General features: G+C 45.2%; 1 protein-coding gene across 13 annotated transcripts in view; it reads left to right on the top strand.

The window, feature by feature from the left end:
* The window catches only part of ZBTB38 (zinc finger and BTB domain containing 38), a 94891-nt gene that overhangs the window by 35224 nt on the left and 40008 nt on the right, over positions 1-19659 (top strand). For 2 of the 13 annotated variants that reach the window (XR_004625991.1, XR_004625994.1), the window contains one exon: positions 9162-14661. The exons of 9 other annotated variants lie outside the window; for them this stretch is intronic. Coding sequence is in view for 1 of the 4 variants with exons in the window: in XM_034661897.1 (XP_034517788.1) it covers positions 19431-19484 (54 nt within the window). In the remaining 3 variants the exon portion in view is untranslated. Of the gene's footprint in view, positions 1-9161; positions 14662-18058; positions 18119-19211; positions 19485-19659 lie in introns of those variants that run through there. 2 more of the 13 variants (XR_004625993.1, XM_034661897.1) reach the window with 2 other exon arrangements.

Raw genomic sequence — 19659 nt, 5'->3', positions numbered from 1 at the left:
AATACTCTCTTCTAGCTTTGTAGGCTACCCAGGACTAGAAGTGTTCAGAGGTAAAGCAATTTAAGAGATACTTTAATTTACAAAGTTAGAGATAGCTCCAATAATTGCATTAAGCAACAGAAATCAGTTTGTAAGTCTTGAATACTGCTTGTAATAAACTTAACTCCAAATAGAACAAATGAGATGTTGAATGTGAATGTGCTTTGTAAACTCCTAGGCATTCTATAAATGTTGTACAGCAAATATTTATTGAGTGCCTACATGAGTACGTCACTGTGCTAGAGAAAACAGAGGATTCAGCAGCAAAAAGATCTGGTTCTTTCCCTCTCAGACCCTGTTATGTAGATGAGTAAATAAAATATGCAGAAACACTGTGTGGTAAATGCCCAAAAAGATAGTTTGGTAATTCAAAAAGGAAGAGGTCTCTTTCACCTCTAGGAGTCAAGGGACTCTTTTTGGGAAAAGGCATTTAAGCAAGTCCTTGAAGGATGTAGAGTTCCCATAAAAGAGATGGGGAGAAGGGGCGCCTGGGTGGCTCAGTCAGTTAAACATCCAACTCTTGATTTTGGCTCAGGTCATGATCTCAGGGTCATGAGATCAAGCCCCATGTCAGGCTCCATGCTCAGTGGGAAGTCTGCTTGAGATTCTCTCTCCCTCTACCTCTGCCCAACTCCCTCACTTTAAAGTAAATAAATAGGGACACCTGGGTAGCTCATTCGGTTAAGTGTCTACCTTCTGCTCAGGTCATGATCTCAGGGATTGAGCCCCGAGTCTGGCTCCCTGGTGAGCGGGAAGTCTGCTCCTCCCTCTCCCTCTGCCCCTCCTCTCCAACCCCCCCATCCCCACTCATGCACACACTCGTGCAGTCTCTCTCTCAAATAAATAAAAAATCTTTAAAAGAGATAAATCTTTGAAAAGAGAGAGAGGGGAGAAGGCATTTGAGATAGGAAGACCAGCAGGAGAACAAGAGAGCATGGACCATATTTAGGGAAAGGTAGTGAGTCCAACTGAGTTAGAACGGGCCTATCCAGGAATCAAGTGGGAAATAAAACTGAGAACATTCAGTGGCAAACAATAATGGTCTTGTATGTCCAGCTGGGAAATATGAATGTACTAAACCGATCAGAGTCATTGAATATATTTGAACAGGGGAGTGTCACCGCTGTGTATCAGGGGCATGCTGTAGTGAGTAGCTCCTGGGGAGAGCAATGCGGGGGGAAAAGGCAGGGCAGAAGCCAGAGACAGGGAGACCAGCCTTCTAACGAAGGCTCCCGCAGTTCATCAAGGGAAGGTGGGAGTGTGGGAGGGGAAGCCCTGAAATGGGTGATAGCAGTGATGTGGGAAAGGAACAGATGCAAAGGAAAGAACCCAATCTGACATCTTAGTGAAGGAATAGCTAAGGCTGCCACTGAGATTTCTGCAGTAGTGCTGCCCGTGAGGGAAACTTCAAAGGTGGGTAAGGAGCTGCATTTCAGAGGTGCTGAGTTTGAGGTCGTGACAGCCCCCAGGGGGCTTTGTGCTGCTGAGGAAAGCTAGAACTATCTTGGGAGTCATTAAGATACAAGAAAAAGTCAGGAGGTGGGAGAAAAGATTTTCTAGAAAAGATTTTCTAGAGAGAGAATAGAAGGAGGCAAAGGTTGAGGATGGAGCCTTATGAGAAAAGAAGGAAGGACCTAGGGAGGACCTAGAGAGAAGTCTGTCAAGAGAGGGAGGAAGAACTGTAAGAGAATAAGACTGTAGCAGCCCACAGAAGGGGTTTCCCAGTAGAGGGAGCCGGAAGTGCCAGACGCTGGGGCCAGGTGGGGGGTGCTGGGCTCAGGATGCCATTGGATTGACAAGGGCTAGATCATTGTTGTTGGTGCTTTTCTTTTTGAGGTAATATGACTTGCAGAATAAATATTAAATGGTTTCATTTCCAGGAATTTGTAGCTTGCACAAATCAAGAATCACTGTTAAATTTGACCCTCGCTAGCCCCCAAAACACTTCTGATTGCTAAAATTCCAGCTCTTAAATGTGGCTTTGGTAGTAGTCATACACTTTATTCTGTTGTGAGCAGACAGACCAAAGAATATCTGTTGATAGGATAAGTTCTTTAAAAACTACATTTCTGTTGATGCAAGAGGTTTGCTAAATAATTTAATCCCTTTGCCTTTTACTAAATGGCTATCGTATGATGCATGTATGTGTGAGAGAGAAAGAGAGAAAGAGTGTGCGTGTGTGTGCGTGTGTGTTTTCATGGGCATATGAGCTTAATACAATGGAATGAGAAGACTGGGGTCAGATAAATCTAGTTTCACAACCTCACCGGGCCATTTTCCAGGCTTGTGACTTCAGAAAAGTTACTCTGTCTCTAAGCCTAACTTTTTCCATCTATAACTCAAATAAGGTTATTTTGAAGATTGAGTAATATATAATTTGGTCAGGATCTGTACCATAGTAGGAAGTTAATAAATGTTGATTCCCTTCCCCTTACAACCTTGTATAGGTATGTAAATTTCTGTGTAATATACATCTATACACAAAGCCTTATCTTTATGACTCATTTTAATGTGTTGATTTTATCATAGAAAGAGCATTCCTCCCGCTGTAGCTAATCTATCTCGTGATAATTCAGTTGACTGGCAACTTAATATGGATAGGAATCCACCTGGGGAATTTATTAAAATGTGGGTTCCCAGGCCCACCATCCAGAGATTCTGAGGATGAAGATTTGGGGGAGGGCCTGGGAATCTTAGGCACTGCAAGATGAGGATTCACAACTGTTAGTTTGCCCCCAAGCCTTGATATGCTGACTGCAAATCCAGTTTCTGTCGGAGATAAGTCTATGCCCCAGTGTTTTATATTTGTATCATTAACGTTGGTGGATTTTATCTGTAATAAGACAAAAACAGCTGAGCCCCAGATAGTCAAGGCATGCTGGGATTCTCGCCCCCGACCATCTTCGACTGCAGCACATTTCACAGCAGTACCGGGTGACTCGCAAATCAGCTTCTCTTCCTGTAGGATAAATGGTGACACCCTGTCCCTGTGCCCAGAGTTTGCAGAAGCGATGTAGCTTTAAGTGTTGTGACAAATAATATATTTAATGGCAGCACCATTGCCCAGTGATGCCGTTAAAGTATATTTTGACGCATTTTTCTATCTGACTCAGTGTCCTCTGGTTGGTAAACATCTCTGCTATTTGATTACATTTCTCTGCCTGTCTGCATCTTGGAATTGTAGAATTTTTAGGCCAGTTCACATTGCTCATCTGTCCCAACCTCATTTTATAGATGAGAAAATAATTGATCCTATTTTTCCTCCTAGTGCTAGCTCTCCCTTGCTTATTCACAAGAAAGAATTGAGACATTTAAGCTACGCATGGAGAATATAAGACTTATTTGACTTGTTCATATTGAATTGTGCTTTATGCTCCTTGTACATAATTTTAAAATCAGATAACAGGAATATATTGTCTTAAATTATACCGAGTCCTTTGATAACGTTGTTGGCATTCTGCTGATGGTTTGCTTCTTTTGGAGGTTGCCAGTGACCTGGAGCCTTCCTAGAAATAAAGTTTCCCTGTCTATTCCCATCGTGCCCAAGGGGGGAAGATGGAGCAGCTCTGATGAAGCGAATGCTGTACCGAATGTGCATTATTTCAGCCATCTTACGAGAACAGCCAAATAACCTGGTGTGGTGGAAGTTGAGGCGAAGAGGCTCAGTAATGCAGCAGATGAGATTTTCACACTCTGGGGCCTGACTCCAAAATCCAGCCTCTTCTCTCAGTACCACATGTTGTTTCCCCAGCCACATATAGAGAATATGAAATAGATCACTGTTCCTGATTTTAGCTTAGAGACTCAGAGCCCCTTGTCGCTGATATTTTTGTAACCTCAGAATTTTTGACAAGAAGCAGGTGGAGCAGGGCTAATGTGTAAACTTGAAGTTGTTCAACAAATATCAGCTATGTGCCAGGTACCAGACCAGGACCTCCCACTCGTGGGGCCTCCCAACCTCCCCGACCTGTCCTTATGTACCGTCCATGTACTGCTGCAAGCTTTCCTTTTAAAGTGAAAACACCAGTGGATTTCTACACTAATGAGACCCATTGATTTGTGTCTTGTTATAGTTGTTACTGTCCCTGTGCAAGGCTCAGTGTTCCCAGAGTCACCATGCTGTTGAAAGTTTAGAACAGTTCTTTGGGGGATTGCCTAGAGGTGCTCAGCAGGTGTTTGTTGACGACCCTCTGAGGCCCTGAGGAAGGCTACCATGGGGAGAGGGAAAGAGCCCAGAGCCCTGCAGAAGGAGGTTGGGGAAGATATAAAACCCATGGTGTGAGAGAGCAGACCAACCAGGAGGCCTGGGACTTGTCCCCATGACCCACTGTGCTGCCTTGGGAATGAAAGGCATGTAACTTTGCTGGCTTGGTTTTCTCATCTGTAACCAAAGAAGGTTTGGCTCAATGATGACCAGGGTTTCTTCTAGCTCTAAGATGCAGTAATTCTGTTCCCTCTCCAGCAGAAAAGCAGAGGTGCTGGGACAAGCAGGTGTAAAGGTGGGGTGAGAGTTAACTCCACGTTTGAGGTCTGCCAGGGGTCCTGATTTCAGAGTTCCTTCTGACTCTCCTCATAGATAGACTAGTACCAGCCAGGCTTTGGGTTCTGCTTTTACCTTCTACACTTTTGAGGAAAGCGTGCGAATTTAAGGGTGGGAGATTGTTTGTTTTGGAGAAAATTAGGATTCTTACCAAAGGATGGAGACTGGCTGGGAATCAATCAAAAGATGATAAAATGGGAGGGAGGAAATCATGGTTTTCAAATTTTGTGGCAAGAAAGAACCTTAGAAATAAACTAGCCCAACTTCCTCACATTCTAGATAAGGAGACATAATAGGACTTACTCAGGATCACGCAGGTAGTAGCAAACTGGGAAGAGAACCTGGTGTCCAGTGTCCAGTCCAGTACACTGTCTGCAGAAGCAGGTGGGTCCTGTCCCAGGGCAGGTGATCAGGAGAGCAGAAGATGGCAGTCAGCAAGCAAAGCTTAAAGAGGGGATGAAGCTGTTCTGTTGGAGAGAGTGGACCATAATGCCAGCTGGGCCTCTAGAAATGCAGTTGGACACCATGATGCAAAACTTCCATCCTGTTGACCTCTTGGATTCTTGTCCATTAAAGTAGTCATGAGGGGCTCCCGGGTGGCTCAGTAGGTTAAGCATCTGCCTTCCGCTCAGGTCATGACCCCACAGTCCTGGGATCGAGCCCCACCTCGGCTCTCTTCTCAGCAGGGAGCCTGCTTCTCCCTCTTCCTCTGCCTGCCACTCCCCCTGCTTGCAATCTCTCTGTCAAATAAATAAATAAAATCTTTAGAAATTTTTTTAAAAAATAAGGCAGTCAAGAAGATGTCTTTTTAAACTGGGAGAGGCAGAAGGCAGCTTCCTGTTTTTTAAAGCACTTTTTCTCTCTTATTTCAATGCAAATTACTAAGCTATAAAATAATTTAGCTTTGAGAGGAATTAAATGTTTTCTAGAAGAACATGAAGAGGAAGACCCAGCTTTCACTGGCCACTGGTATGCGTGTGTTTTGCTAGCCTCTTTTATGCCATGTGTTCATCCCATGCTGCATTTTCATGAGAAATCCAGTGGCTGTTAAATCCTGGAGGAACATCCTGGGGTTATTTCAGCAATCCATGAAGGCAGGCTTTGTGCAAGGTGAGATAGATATGAGCTGTCACTTCCTTCCTGCTTTGTGAGTTGCATATTGTTCTTGTTTGTGTTATTTTTCCTGTTCATGTGTTAGAACAACTTCTGGTTATTTGTAGAGTTGATTACAATTAGATAATAAGACCACCAATTCAGTAAAAACAAAGTCGCATTTATTATCTTGCCAGGCAAGAGAGACCCACCACATTCGGAATCGCAGTCTCCCCCCAACTCGTATGCATTTTCGTGTAGACATAGAGATTTCTGATTAGCTCTGTTAGAAGGTTGAGCTCTGTTAGAAGGTTGATTCGCTTCTAGGATTTCCTTTTTAAAAAATCTACTCAGTGGGGCACCTGGGTGGCTCAGTCATTTGGGGCATCCTGCTCTTGATTTTAGCTCAAGTCATGGTCTTGGGGTCATGGGATCGAGCCCTGGGTGGGGAGTGTGCTTAGGATTCTCTCTCTCCTCCCTCTGCCCCTCCTCCTGCTCGTGTGCACACGTGTGCACTCTCACTCTCTCACTAAAATAAATAAATAAAATCTTAAAAAAAGAAAAAACCCCATCTACTCAGCATTCTGGTCTGTCCCTGCTTATACCGGCTTATTCTGGTCTTGAAGTCCCTGACCCGAGCTCAAAGAGCAGAGCTCCTCAAGGTCTCCGTGCTGTCTTCATGAGGGTGGGTGGAAGCAGCTGACGGTCTCACAAGGAGCCCAAGTCATACCTGTTTCCGGGTGCCGGCTGCAGAGCCATACCTTGTGTGGTGTGTTCTGCCCTTCCCTTGGACTAACGGGAGTTCCGCCTTTGCTTTAACGGGAGGACCACCTTGAGGAAGCAGACGACCCTAGGATAGATGGAAAAAGCAGTGAGTGGCAGTGACATGAAGCCCTGAAAAGGATTTTACTCAGACGTCAGCGAAGTGGCCTAACCTGAATGCTGTGCTAAATAGGGTTAAAAAAAGAACGTGACCTTTAAATTTTTTCCTGTCGAGGTCTAGCGATTCCAGAGTCTCTTTAGCCACTACACACTGTGAGTTGGGTTTGTGCACAGAAGCACCGTTGATTACCTGGGAAACACGTGTTTTCCTGAACGAATGTGCACTGCAGAGTGAGGCTCTTTCCCTGTTTTGTTGTATATTTAACATTCTCAATGTTTGGTTTTGGTTTTGACGTTTTCAGGAAATCACTCGAGCTTTTTGCCACATTTGAATCATCTATTTTTAAGACTTTCTTTTCTATTTATTGTTACGAGTTTCTGATAAGGTGATCGTGCGTCTCTATTTTAGGAAATACTTTTTGAGGCCTTTTTTTTTTTTTTAAATGAAGTTGAGATGGGAGTCTTACCTCCGATCCTCGATGCTACCTTACATTAAAAATGACCTATTTCTTCGCCCCATGAGGTTCCCTTGCTTAGGGAGGATAAAAAAAAGTCGGGTGTTTAGTCATTGTGGCGTTCAGCATACAAATCTTTCGGAAGCCTTGATTTATGTTACTGGTCAGGAAAAAAGGGTTCTATCTGTCTCTAGACAGTTACTGTCGTTAAAGGTAAGTGCCCTGTATTCCCAGAAGGTCGCTTGAGTGTACTGTTGGTTGTGTTCAGGCTTCTCAGCCCGGTGGCCATGTTCTGTGAGTTTGAATCCCTGCGAGAAGCTCCTCCCCCTGCAAAGTCTCAGAGCATTTGTTTTCTAAAATGAAAGCACAAGCAGAAACTCGAGCTCTTCTGCAGAACAGCCTGTTCTTCAGATTTTTTTTTAGATCAGTATATTTAAAAGCATAATTTTTTAAACAGCCTATTGTGGGTTTTTATCTGCAGTGGCTTTGGGTTTGTTTGGGGGATTTCACCATTTTTCTTAGTGTAGACAGCTTACTTATTGCTGTGATTGCTCCCTGGCCCTCTCCCCGCCCCCGCCCCCAGATACTTTCGGTCCTACAGGTGAGCAGACGAACTATTCGGATACCTGACTACTGCCAGAAACCGTCCTTCAGCTTCAATGTAGTGCCTTTTGGAGTGAAATTGGCAGAAGCTCCCTGGGACTCAGTTCCTTTCATAGTCTTCCCTCCTCCTGCCTTTTCCACCCACCAGTTTTCCCCAGGCGATTTCTTTGTGTGTCCATTTGAGTGACCGGCCAGAGTTTTTGCAGCATTTCCACAGTGCAGAAGCCCTTGTGCCTCTAGCTGTACATCCGGCCTACCGATGGGCTTGCCCGACAGCGCTGCCAGTCACCTGTATCTCCTGGACCCAGGGCGGAGGTGACTGTTTCACAATCCCATGCCGCCTCGGGGATCTGTGCTGCCATGCCTGGCCTTGCGCCAGAGATCACAATGTTGCCAGCGGTGGCTTCAAACTGGAAAAATGGGAGGGGGAAGAGAAATGATGGAAAACACGGAAGGAGGAAATGGGTGTGCAAGGAAAGTAGTACGTGGACTTGAATATATGAGAGCTCGGGTCGGTGAACATGATCTCTGCGCATTGGCACCTTACCAGGGGGGGAAAACACTGCGAACCATGGGCTGTTTATTGACAGTGGGGAGGAAGTGGGGCAGAACAGGGCAAGAGCGTCAGCAGCTTTTCTCCGGGAGGCCCCGGACCAGCGTCAGAGGCCAAAAAGATCAGCTCTGCATCCCCACCCCCACTCCAGGGTCTCTAGAGCAGGATTTGTTTCCTCGGGTTGACCACCATTGTTCTACTGAGTAGTTCACAGAGATTCTCTGGAGACACTTGTGATCTTGGGGGATATGCTTTATTGTGTTGATCCCATTGTTTGAAGCCCGGACTGGTAGGTTGTCCAGGCTGCATTTCTGTGGTCTAGTTTTTAGAATTGTTATTTGTGTGACGCAGTGGTGAAGCATGGTGTTGTCCAAAATACTCTGACCCAGTAAGGAGCTACTGGTAAAGGCCTATGCATTCTCGGCAATTATTGCTTCCCTCACTACATCATCTGGGAATGATGAGTACGGAGCCTCTTTTGAAAAGGAAAGCCGGGCATCTCCAAGAGTATGAATCTGATTTTGTGGAGCTCAAGCTGACCTTAGGGTTAAAGTGACTTTTGGAGCAAAGTGAAGAGTTTTCTCTGTGCCACTCTGCCCCCCTAGGATTCATATATTAAGAAATTTTCCACATGGGTGTGAACAAACTGGAGGAATCCTGAAGAAATATTCTGTGACCCGAATATATTCCATGTCACGGCTTCTCACCACCTGTCCTTCGTTAAGATGGAATACTTCGGTAGTTTCAGAAGCTTGAGTACTGATACCTCACCACATAAATTTTAGGAGGACGGTGAATCACTGAACAGAGACTGAAACGTCGTAGGCAGAATAAAACTTAGAAGTGGTTTATGCTTACGTTATTGTAGATTAGGGTCTAAAGATACACACAGGGTTAGGAAGAGAATATGAACGTTCAGTGTGGGCTGGGTATGAGAAGATGGAGTGGCAAAACGGTGGCAAACTGGAGACATAACATTTTTTTAAAAATACTGTAGGACCAGATGAAACATCTCTGCAGGCTGACTCCAGCCTCTGGGCTGCCCACATGCCAGTCAGAGAGCCACACCGTCTGACTCAGCCCACCAGTCTGCATTTCCTCAGCGGCAGCTTGCCCAGTCTTTTCCTGCAGAGCATTGGGCTTGAAGTTCTCCAAGACCCATCCCAGGGAAAAGTAATGGTCATTGAACCTTCTCCATGTCACAGCAAATATGGGAGCCACTTGGAAGATAAACTGTGTCCGTGTCATACAGACAAAGCAATTTGTCAGTAGAATCAGCAGTAAAATGCAGCATGTATGGCCAAGGACATCTGGAGGACATCTGAAGAGGCATCAGACACAGCAGCCTTGATTAAGCTGCTCGGTGCTCAGTGTGTCCATTTCAGGATAGAACAGCAAGAACCCACCAAAGGAAGCCACTCCCTGTTCAGGCATGTTACTCCCAAGGCAGCGGAACGGAGCCAAGACTGCAGAGGCTAACCTGGCTGGCACCAGGCCATGGGGTGACAGTGAAGGACAGCAGGCATTTTGCCATATAGCTAGTCTCTGGTGTTGACTGGCTCAGCCCAAAGATGCTTTCTGAAATATCAAGCAGTTAGCCACTTCCTAACTAGTCCCAGACGGGGACAGTGTGAGAATTGGCCTCTGTCTCTGTTGACATTTGATTGACCTTCTGCACATCCTGGAATTTATAATGCCTTGCCTTTTTTCTCAGTCTCTTTCACCCGCTCCTGTTTTCCTTAGCTCTCTCGGAGCTGAGTCATAATGTCTATAAAGAGCTTCAGCACAGGGCCCCGCATGTATAAAGTGCACAGTAAATATTAGCTCTTATTGTCATTGGCATCCTCCTCCTCACCATCATAACGAGTATCACTTCACCAGCAGGTAAGGGGACTTGGTTTTCTTAAACCTTCAACTCAGCTGTGTACCTCAGCTGTCTTCAGCTGTCTCCACCCTGGCATAAATGAAGACGGGCCACGTGTACGAGGCCCACTGCATCAGAAAGTGCACTTCACAAGATGCCCAGCTGACTCTGCACATGAATGCATGGAGAACACTGCTCTAGATGGCGTGGTGAAGCACAGGGACAGGCTTGCAGAGAGACCAGTCCTTACGGGTTTGCTATCTAGGAGATACTTTGGGACAGTCTTAGGGCGTAGGGGCTGGGAGGATGTGCCTTTTACATTATACCATCGGATGTGTGATGGGGTGGTTTTGACCGCACTAGGAATCTGATTCTGAAGGCTAGTGTCCCCTGGCTGTGACTTTAACCTGAACGTAGCACCTGGTTCCTTTCCACGGCTCTATGGCCATGCCAACCATGTTGCCAAGAAGGGAAATTCCTGTGGTAAGAGGCCAGAAAACATTCATGTGTCAGGGAAGCGACGCACATTATAAGACTGCAGAGCTGGAACGTGTAGCAGTGTGACAATGAGGAGATGGGCTCTCAGTAAGGACTGGGGGACCCTGCTAGATGTGAGAAGGGTGGTATACCTGAACCTTCTTTCATGTTGGTGACTGAGAGCTTTGCCTGCTTCTAAGGAACCATTCTGAAAGATAGAAATAACCAATCCCAATAACCAGTGCCGCCTCGGTGGCTCGTCTGGACTGGAAGCTACTAGGGCAGTGAGGACAAAGTGGCCACAATGTCTTAGAGACGAAATCCTAACTTCCTATCAACTTAATTTAGAAAGTGAATTAATGAAAAGCCTTTTTAGACTTTCAAAGCTTTCACGTGTGTTTTGAGGGTAACGTGGTCTAGCATTTTGTTTATTTATGATTAGGGTGATTTTTTCCAGTCTGCGTGGTGCTTTCAGAGGGCCTCGTGCCCTGCACACCGAGCGGCCTGTCCCTTGAGCAGTGTAAGGCTTGGGGGTGCAGCTGTAGATCTTAGTCCCCACAACAGCTCTCTCTCTTCCTCTTTTCTTCCTTCTCTTCCTGCCACTGTCAGGGAACGTAGCTTGGAGCTCTGGATCTCAGTTCCCTCTCCTATTTATTCAGAGGAGTTGCGTCTGTAGTAGGTTGAATGGTGGCTCCCGAAAGATAAATTCATATCCCGCTGCTGTGAATATGGCCTTATTTGGAAAAAGGGTCTTTGCAAGTGTAAGGTAGTTAAGGATCTTGAGGTAAGTTCGTCCTGGATTGTGGGGTGGGCCCTAAATCCAAAGACAAGCAGCCTTATAAGAAACACATGGAGAGGCAACACAGAAGGAAAAGGCCATGTGAAGACGTAGGCAGAGATTAGGGTGACAACCACAAACCAAAGACTGCCTAGAACTACCAGAAGCTGGAAAAGGCAAGGAAGGATTGCCCTCCAGAGTCTTCAGTGAGAGCAAAGCCCTGCTGACACCTTGATTGCAAACTTCCAGCCTCTAGAAATGTGAGAAAACAAATTTCTGTTGTTGTTAAGTAACCACGTTTGTGGTAACTTGTTACAGCGTTATTAGGAAGCCAATAACAGTGTCCAGTCCTAGTCTTGATTCAGAAATGCCTAAGAACTTGTTAAAAGTCAAGTTCTGGGGCTTGACCCCTGACTGTTCTGATTCTTTTGGTGTGGGGTGGCATCCAGAAACTGAAGTTTTAATCAGGGCTTCCAGGTGATTCTGATACATGTTACCCCCCAGTAGTGGTATTCCTCCAGCTCCTTCTCTTCGTCCACTCTGCCTTCCTTGGACCATTTCCCTGCTTGTGTTCTCAACCACCTCTTGTGTGTCAGTGCAGTACACATCTGAATCTTCAGCCCAGCTGTCTTTCAGCAGCAAGGTCTGTTTTGGATGCCTGTTGATTGAGGGCACCACCTGCATTTCCCACAGGCTCCTCAGGGAGCACACACTTCATTATCATCCTCCCCAACCAGCTCTCTGATCCAGTTCCCTACCTGCCAGTGACACACCGAGGTAATGGAGCTGGGGTGTCAACCTTCATTCTTCCCTCTCTCTCTCTCCTCTGACTTCCAGTGAGTTGATTCTTCTATCCAAATAGCTTTCAAATCTTTCTCCCGTGTTCATTCCCCACTTTCTCCTTGCCTTCTTTCTAGACTCCCTGCACATATCCTTCTTACCAAATGGTTCCCAGAATGATCTGTCTGCAAATTTGCCAAATGAGTCCCACTTAAAATCCTTTAAATGACTCACCAGTGTCCAGGCTGTTCATTAAAATCATGCAGAGGTGTTTTTTGTTTTTGTTTTTTAATCGCCATACCCGATATTCACCCAAGACCAAACAAATCAGAATCTCTGGTTGACGCCTAATTTTGGTTCTTTATCCAATCCCCATAGGTGATTCCATTATGCAGTTTAGGGTTGAGAACTTCTGGACTAGAGGATAAAATCCAAAGTCTTGGTAACATTCAGAACTCTTGACAACTAGGTCCCTGCCAATCTCTCCCTCTCCATCTCCATCAGGCCCTCCCAGCAGCCTGTGCAGCAGCCATCCCCACCTTTCTGCCATTCCCTCAGTGTGTCATTCGCTCTCACACCTCCGTACCTTTGCTTAGACCTCTGCCTGGAATAGAGGTTTTTCCTCCCTTGGAATCCAAAGAAATGCTCCCTGTCTTTCAAGACTTGGTTCCACCTCTCTCCCTGACTCTCCTTCCCCAAACTCAGTTTAAGGCTGCGTCCTCCAGAGTCCTGGGCACACTTGGTAGAGCACTTTAATCACCACAGAGGAGCTGTTTGTCTGCATGTCTGTCTCTTCCATTAGACTGTGGGCTCCAGGAGGTTGCTGAATGAGGATAGAAATAAAGGATTAAACAAGATGATGAAATAGTGTTTCTGCTTCTCTGAATTATTGAGCCCATGCTGCCTTATACCTCATCAGACACTTGTTAAGAAAACAAAACTTTACTTAGTTGTAATGAGCATAATGAAATTGTAGTAGTTGTAGTTGTGTGTAGGGCCGTTAATTGAATACTTGCTAGTCACAGTCTCCATAGTCATTGCTTCATTTAACTAACCCAATAATCATCTCAAACATCGTTCCCATTTTACAGAATGAATTAAACAAAATGCTGTGCTATCAGGTAATGCAGGATGGCAGAGAACACATTGTGGAATGCATGGATGATCACCTGGCCAGCAGTGTTAATGGGGTATTAGCTGTTCAGGAAAAACTGGTTCTGTGGGTCAAAGTGGCTCCTGATAAGTAGTCTTTTGAGTGGCATATTCACATTTGGCACTGGATTTGGCATAAACAAAGCCACTAAACATACCACTCAAAAGATGAGATGGTGATTTATATATACTAACATTTAGAATCGCATAAATACAGTCTTCCTTTTAATTATGCTAGAAGGAGTTTGTGACCCAGAGTCACAAGATCAGGGTTGAAAACCGAGCCTTTTCAATTACGTGATATGTGGTGTTAGGATTTTGGCGTCGTTTTTCTGAGCCTCAGCGTCTTCATCTTTGAAATGGTGATAGTATCTCACAGCCAGTAGGGGTGCTGTGAGAAAGAAAATGAAATGGTATGTATGAAAGTGGTTTGTAAATGGTCAGGGGCTAAACAGGAGTAAGCCTGAGTGTCCTTGTCCTTGTTCTCTGTTTGGGTCCAGAAGGTTGGCCTTTGGGAAGTGTCAGGTTGGGGAAGGGTGGTGTTCTGCTGGGTCAGTGAATATGGGCCCTGAAACACTTGTAGGTTGTCTGATTTCCCAGTGGGGCAGAGTACGAGGATGCTGTATGGTAAGCCCCAGAAAAACAAATGGCATGAGCTAGTTAGGGAGGATGTGGGAATGAAGATAGTGGTTAGAAAATTAGAGTCTTGTTGTGCTTATTGAAACAACAGAGCTGAGAGAATGTAATTGGTCCGGGTTTTGCATTGGTTCACCTGTAACCAAGGGCCAGCCCAGGGACCACAGTTCAACTCCATGGAGCTTGACATCTTGTTCTCCCAAGTAAAAGTTTTCTTTTCTGCAGCTCAGAAGCTTTCTGGATCTCAGCGCAAGAGCTCATGTACCCTGAGGTCTCAGTGTCTTGATTCTGAATATATTAATGCATTAACACAGCCAGAGCTGTTCTTTACAGGGTCCTTCCTCATTGTGTAGGTTCAACCTCCTTCCTCCTCAAAAATGAAACCAAGGCTTTATCTTTTTTATTCTGATAGATTGAAAAATATTTTCCAAGTCCTGATCTTGAAAAATGATCTGTGCGGGGGGGTGTGTGTGTGTGTATGTGTGTGTGTATAGAATGACCACTTCCTGCCACTCTCTAGAGGTGGGCACAGAAAACAGTCCTGCCTTTTTGTCACAGACGTCGCCATCTTGAACTTAACCTGTAAGTTTCTGGAGCGTGAATCTGTGTGACATGTGAAGGAAATAGGTCTATTATAAGACAGAATTGACATTCTAAAAATATCCCAACACACTGGAGATGATGAACAAAATGAACGTGATTAAATCCAATCAGAATAAATGAGTGAATTTTTGAACTTCAGTTAAAAAATTCAGGCTTGGAAGTTTGGAAGCCAAGGAGGAGGAAGAAAACAGGGAAGAAGGAGAACTCCATGCCAAAAAAAGAAACACCCGTGTGTTATAAATAAAAATCAGTTATCAAGCACTTCTGTTTGCACTTGCTGAGTGCACAGATACTCTCGTTTATTCTCCTACACCCTGTGAAGTGTGTAGTGTTCACTTTATAGATGAGAAGACCGAGGCTCAGGGAGGTCAAGTCCTTTCTGTGGTCATGCTGTTAGTAAGCAGGTCCCAGCATCTGCCTTTGAACATGGTATAGTGAAGCGTATGGAACCAGAAGTCTAGCAACCAGTTTTGGTCAAACCATGAGCTCTTAGGCCAAGTCACTTGACTTCTCCATGCCTCAATTTTCTCATATCCGAAACGAGAGCGTTGGACCAAGTCTAATGCTCCTTTGTCTATAAAACCCTCTTTGCAGTGGAATAGCAGAAGGAATTTGATGTTTATCCCAAGGAGGGGGCCATGCAGAGTAAACCTTCAAAGGGCTGTCGTGGGGCAGAGGCCACTGTTGAGGGCCCCTTCTTTGCTGCCCGTGAGGACTGCTCCTCTGAGGAGGAAATGCCTGCACTGGGTGGAGCCCTCCCCACCCCCCCATCTGAAGAATCTCCAGAAGCCATTTGTGGCCAACTAAGAATGAGTTAGAGTGCAGCATCCACTAAGAAAAAGACTATCTTTGCTTTTTGTTACCTAGAACACTCAATGTCTATTTATTTTGGAGCAGTGCCTACTCATCTGCCATTTTGAGAAAGATTTAGGGGTCTGGATTACCAGCTACCCAGGACACAAGAGCATTTCTCCGTGTGGACTCAGCACCATCTTGTGGACACAGCTCTCTGGACTGGGGATGGGCTGTGGTCATCAAATGAGAAAGAACCTCAAAACAACCCTAAAAAAGCTGCTGCCAAGGCAGAGCTGTTTCAGGGATCATGTTTTTAATAGGGGCTGCCTAATCTCAGACTTAGGAACTGCCTTAGGGAATTGCTTTTATGACTGTAACCCTGTTATGAAGCCCACGACACCTGGAAGAGCAGCATGGGCAGGCTCAGTGACACAGTAGCCAGACCTTCCCAGGAGCTGTGTTCGCTGGGAAGGGCATCAGTGCAGAGGCCTCCTTGGGAGGGAGCCCCAGGCTCCTTCCCCCATGGCCTCCCTTCCCCTGTATTCTGCATCTAGCCCCAGCCCTTCTGGTGCAGAACATTCTCTGCCTGCTTCCTCTCCTTCCCGCTGGTATTGACTGCCACTCAGGGCGTAACTTCTTTACTGTGCTTCAAGGCCCCCTTCCCAGTGAGGTGAGGATGGACCAGAGTTAAGCTGTGGAGGAAACAGAGCACTCACGTTGTAAAATGCTTTGCCTTTCCTAACTGTCTACGAGCACTGGTGAGGCTGGCCGCTTGGACGTTTTTGCCATTTCTGTGTGTGAAGAAACTGAATATTAATCTGATCTGGGGCTAAGATGACGGTCTGAGGGCAGTCTTGCTCAGTGCCTTTACCCAGAATGGAAGGAGCAATGTGTGGACCCAAAGAAGCCACTGACTTCTTTTCTGCTTATTCTTTGCAGTAAGGTTGTGGGGTGGGGTGTCTTTAATGGGCTTGTAGGACCCCCCCAAAACAACAGTCACTAATTTTGTATTTGGCTTTATGTATCATAATATTACCATCATGGTGCATGTACTTATTCTTTCAAAGTAAATGTTTGTTCTTTCAATTGTATTATTGTACCTAGGTCAACATATTCTCCCAAAACCTTAATATAGGAACTCCCACTGTATTACCCACAGTCCCTTATTTTGCTAAATATTTGTTTTTGCACTTACCTTCCATGAGTGTTTTTTTAGTTAACTTCTTTTCTTTTGTGTCAGCCTGCCTCCCACCTGCCCAGCCTGTCAGAACTAGTCCTGCTCAGGCTCCCTGGAAGCCTGTGAAGCCTGAGACTCTCCAGGCTACCTGTCTTTCCATTCAGCTTCAGAGAAACCCCAACGCCCAAAATGGCCCCTGATTCCAGCAACCTCTCAGTCAACAAGCAGTAAATTGGTTGCTATAATCAAAATGAGATGGGCTAAAGAAAAGAATTGTAGGTATTCTTTTCTGGAATTTTCATGGAAAATTAGGGTGCAAAGAGCAATAGAATGAGATACTGCATTTTATCCATGCTCTCTCATCTAATCCTATGAAGAACTAAGTTGCACTGTTATATCCATTTTGTAGATTGAAAAAAAACAGGTTTGGGGGCACCTGGGTGATGCAGCCAGTTAAGTGTCCAACTCGATTTTGGCTCAGGTCATGATCTTGTTTTCCTGGGATTGAGCCCTGTGTCAGGCTCTGCACTCAGCGAGGAGGTCTGCTTGAGGAAATGCTCTCCCTTTCTCTCAGATAGGTAAATAAATCTTAAAAAAACAAAAAAAACCCCACAGGTCTAGAGGTGTTAATTAACTTGTCCAAGTTTATACAGCTAGTAAGTGGCAGAACTGAAATTAAACCCAGGAGTGTGTAAGCAGACGCCCTGCTTTACCCTCTGAGTCTAAAGCTAAAACTGTACAGACAGAAAAAGGACAGCCCAGTGGTACAGGAGAAGGAGGACTTGGAACTACTGACTACATCGGACAGTTGTCAGAAATTTTCTTCAAGGACTTCAGTGGAAGCTTGAACCGGAATCCCAAATAAGCACACAAACATGTTAAACCCCAAATTAACCCCCCAATTTTTTTTTTAACAAACCACAATCTAATGAATCCGTTAAACTGAGACACGAAGTAAAAAAATTCTAAAATCAAAAAAACCTAAGTGTTCTCTAAAATAAATCATAAGCAAACTGACATGTTACTAGAGTCCTAGTTTAAAGTAAGAAGGAGGGGGGTCCCAAGATGTTGCCCTGTCAAAGTCCCACGGTATGTGGGGATAGGAGCAAACATGGTCTGCCTGGAGTCTCTCTACAGGAGAGGTGAAGAAGCAGAGCACAGCAGAGGCTTTTTTTTTTTTTTTAATGTTTCCTTATTTATTTATTTTAGAGAAGTGAGGGTTGGGACAGAGGGAGAAGGAGAGAGAGATTCTCAAGCAGGCTCCACGCCCAGCCGATATGGGGCTCTATCTCACGACCCTGAGATCATGACGCGAGCTGAAATCAAGAGTAAGTCACTTAACCAACTGAGCCACCCAGGCGCCCCAGGAGAGGCTTTTTTATGAAGGTAAAAGAATGTTGCTATCTAAAACATGTAACCCGATAAACTGACAGTACCCTAGCTTTGCCTTATATAGCATAATATGAGTGATCTGACTTAAGAGGACAAGTACACATCATGGAAATTTATAGATGGTTTAGTATATGTCTTAAACGTTATTTTGGTCTCCTTCCTATCAAGACTTTTACCAGAATTGCTAACAAATACCTAAGTTGAATGATTTTTTTTTTAAAGATTTTATTTATTTATTAGAGAGAGAGCAGGACCAGGGAGCGGGGAGAAGGAGAAGCAGGCACCCTGCTAAGCAGGGAGTCCGCCGCCGGGCTCCATCTCAGGACCCCAGGACCATGAACTGAGATGAAGGCTGCCACTCAACCGACTGAGCCACCCAGGCGCCCCAAGCTGAGTGATTTTTATTTGAATTTGGGTACCTTTTTTTCACACCTGCTAAGAAGACTGTTAACAAACAATGCAACTAAAAAAAAAAGAATTTAGACAATACTTGTAACTGAATGCCCACATAGGAACTAAGGCTCAGATGCAGCTGCCATCCGCATTAGGAAAGAATGGTCAACTGCTGAGCCCCTTTGGGATAGTAAGCACTGGCAGGGGTGTGGGGACCTCTGGGCACACAGTGAACTAGAGCGTTTGTCCCTGCCATTGAGGAATTTCACATTTCCTGCATTTGGGGCCTGGGGCCAAGGCTTGCAATATTTGTTCCTACTGACATTTGCAACTAATTATTGGTGATAGTAATATTAATAATAGTTAATTTAGGAAGCTTTGTGCCAGATACTACGCCAAGCACCTTACAGGTATTATCATTTAATCCTCATGTTAAGCCTGGTAGATTCTATTTTCAGCTTCATTGCAGATGAAGTGGCTGAGATGCAAAGAGCTTAAGAAACATGCCCAAGGTCATAGCCAGAACATGACAAAGCCAGGCCCACCTGGCACCAAAATCCAGGCTCTCAGCCACTATCCCAGACTGGCCGTGGCCTGCCTTATCCTGAATGATCCTTCAGTAGGGCTCTGTTTCATGAATGGACTAATACAGTGCTTTGGGGTCTCTCACTTCTCCTGGTTCAGGAGCTTTATTTAATCTCTCCACTCCCGCGCCCTTTCAATACCGACTTCCTATGGTAGCCCCTGTGTTGCGCTCCATAGCTGGTGTGTGGTAGACATTTGATAAATATTACCTTGAAATAGAAATGGATCAAAAATTAATAACATTGGGCCACCTGGCTGGCTCATTTGGTACAGTATGCAACTCTTGATTTCAAGGTTGTAAGTTTGAGCCCCACATTGGATGTAGACATTACTTAAAAATAAAACCTTTAATATAAGATAATAATATTTATGAGCATCATATATTACCTTGAAGTTTACAATTTTTTTTTTTTAGGAAAACAAAAGTAGAATAGTATGGAGAATTCTGAATTTCCCTAAAGTATTCACCACCAGGCCACCTGGTGGTCCATATGGCATCCTTGTGCATTTTAAGGAAATGGCCCCCTCCATCTGGCAGGAGGATGCAGTCCTCACCAGTGCACCTGCCTGGCCAAGCCTGGCTCTCAGGCTCCCCTTCATCACAGCATATCACAAGGCATAACTTCTCCCCTGCATGTGGCAGTCCTGCTCAGGTCCAGCTGACAATTTGCCACACACTCCCACGCTGGTAAGTAGGCTGGGGTCGGGAGCATATGAGCCTTTGAGACCAAGAAAGTTCTTTGCCTCTTGGTGCTCCTGAATCTGAAATGGAGAGTCTGGTTTTTGAGCCATACTGCCTGGGTCTGCATCCCAGCTATGCTGCCTGCTAGTTGAGTGACCCCAGTGAAGTTACATAGCCTCTC

The sequence above is a fragment of the Ailuropoda melanoleuca genome, chromosome 6 (genome assembly GCF_002007445.2).
Source record: "Ailuropoda melanoleuca isolate Jingjing chromosome 6, ASM200744v2, whole genome shotgun sequence".
Classification (NCBI taxonomy): Eukaryota; Metazoa; Chordata; class Mammalia; order Carnivora; family Ursidae; genus Ailuropoda; species Ailuropoda melanoleuca.
This window is presented reverse-complemented; position numbering and strand designations above follow the sequence as displayed.